Consider the following 1,330-nt stretch of genomic DNA (forward strand, 5'->3'; position numbering starts at 1 on the left):
GTGATAAGGTCTCCCCTAAGCCTTCTTTTCTCAAGCTGAACAAAACCAGTTCTCTCAGCCTTTCCTTATATGTCAGGCTTACCGGTCCTTTGATCATCTTTGTGGCCCTTCTCTGGACCCTCTCCAGCCTGTCCACATCTTTTTTGCATAGCAAGGACCAAAACAGAACACAGTGTTCCAGGTGTGGCCTGACAAGCGCTGAGCAGAGTGGGGTAATGACTTCTTTACCTCTGCTGGTGATGCCCTTGTTGATGCAACCCAGCATCCTGTTGGCTTTCTTTGCCACAGCAGCACACTGTCCACTCATATTGAGCTTGTTGTCCACCAGGACTCCCAAGTCCCTTTCCACAGAGCTGGTCCCCAGTCAGGTAGATCCCAGCCTGTGCTGCACTCCTGGATTATGTTTTCCCAGGTGCAAGACCTTACGCTTGTCCTTGTTGAACTTCATAACGTTCTTCTTAGCCCGCTCTTCCAGCCTATCCAGGTCTTCCTGCAGGGTGGCTCTTCCTTCTGAAGTGTCCGCTTCCCCACTCAGTTTGGTATCATCAGCAAACTTCATCAGGGTACACTTGATCCCATCATCCAGATCACTTATGAAGATATTAAACAGTGTTGGGCCCAATAATGATCCCTGGGGGACCCCACTTGTGAGGGGTTGCCAGTTTGAAAAGGAGCTATTTACCACCACCCTTTGGGTGCGGCCTGTCAGCCAGTTCCCCACCCACCCCACAGACCACTTGTCTAGACCGTCACGCATCAGTTTCTCAAGGAGGAGGCCGTGGGAAACCGTAGCAAAAGCCTTGGAGAAATCCAGGTAGACAATGTCCATCGCTCGCCCCACATCAACTGAGCAGGTTACTTGGGCAACCTGCAAGTCCAGTGCTGCAGTTATGTATTTTAGGGAATATAAAGTTCAACAGGACAGATTAGTCCATTAAGACAAGAGCATGGAGTTCTTCCCATTAAAAAGGAAAACAATCAAAACCTGAAGTTTGGACTCATCATTGGAGCTGCAGCACCAACGCACTTTAAAGTAGACTGTAGTAAGAAAATTAATATTCCTCTCTCTTGCCTTGGCACTCCTCCAATTGCATATTAAGCCTGTGGGCTTGTAAAGAACAGACTTTCCACATAAATATACATCACATGTAATGCAGTAGGTGAGGCTGATTCTTCTGATTAACATATTAATTTTAGCCCTGTTGATCAATGATCAAGTCTCTTGCCATTCTGCATTATCTGTCACTCTTTCAGGGATGTTTGCTTGCCAAAAGCAGCCATCAGTAAGCAAAATGCTGCTCAAATGCTGCAAAACATCTTGGGCTTTTGT

General features: G+C 47.1%; 1 protein-coding gene across 1 annotated transcript in view; it reads right to left on the reverse strand.

Moving 5' to 3' along the window:
* Positions 1-829, reverse strand: part of MARCH11 (membrane associated ring-CH-type finger 11) — a 70,926-nt gene extending 70,097 nt beyond the window's left edge. Inside the window, exon 1 of the mRNA XM_009288099.1 lies at positions 427-829. Coding sequence (XP_009286374.1) covers positions 427-829 — 403 coding nt within the window. The remainder of the gene's footprint in view (positions 1-426) is intronic.
* Positions 830-1,330: the final 501 nt, after the last annotated feature.

This window comes from Aptenodytes forsteri, unplaced genomic scaffold (genome assembly GCF_000699145.1).
Source record: "Aptenodytes forsteri isolate BGI_AS27 unplaced genomic scaffold, ASM69914v1 Scaffold27, whole genome shotgun sequence".
Classification (NCBI taxonomy): domain Eukaryota; kingdom Metazoa; phylum Chordata; class Aves; order Sphenisciformes; family Spheniscidae; genus Aptenodytes; species Aptenodytes forsteri.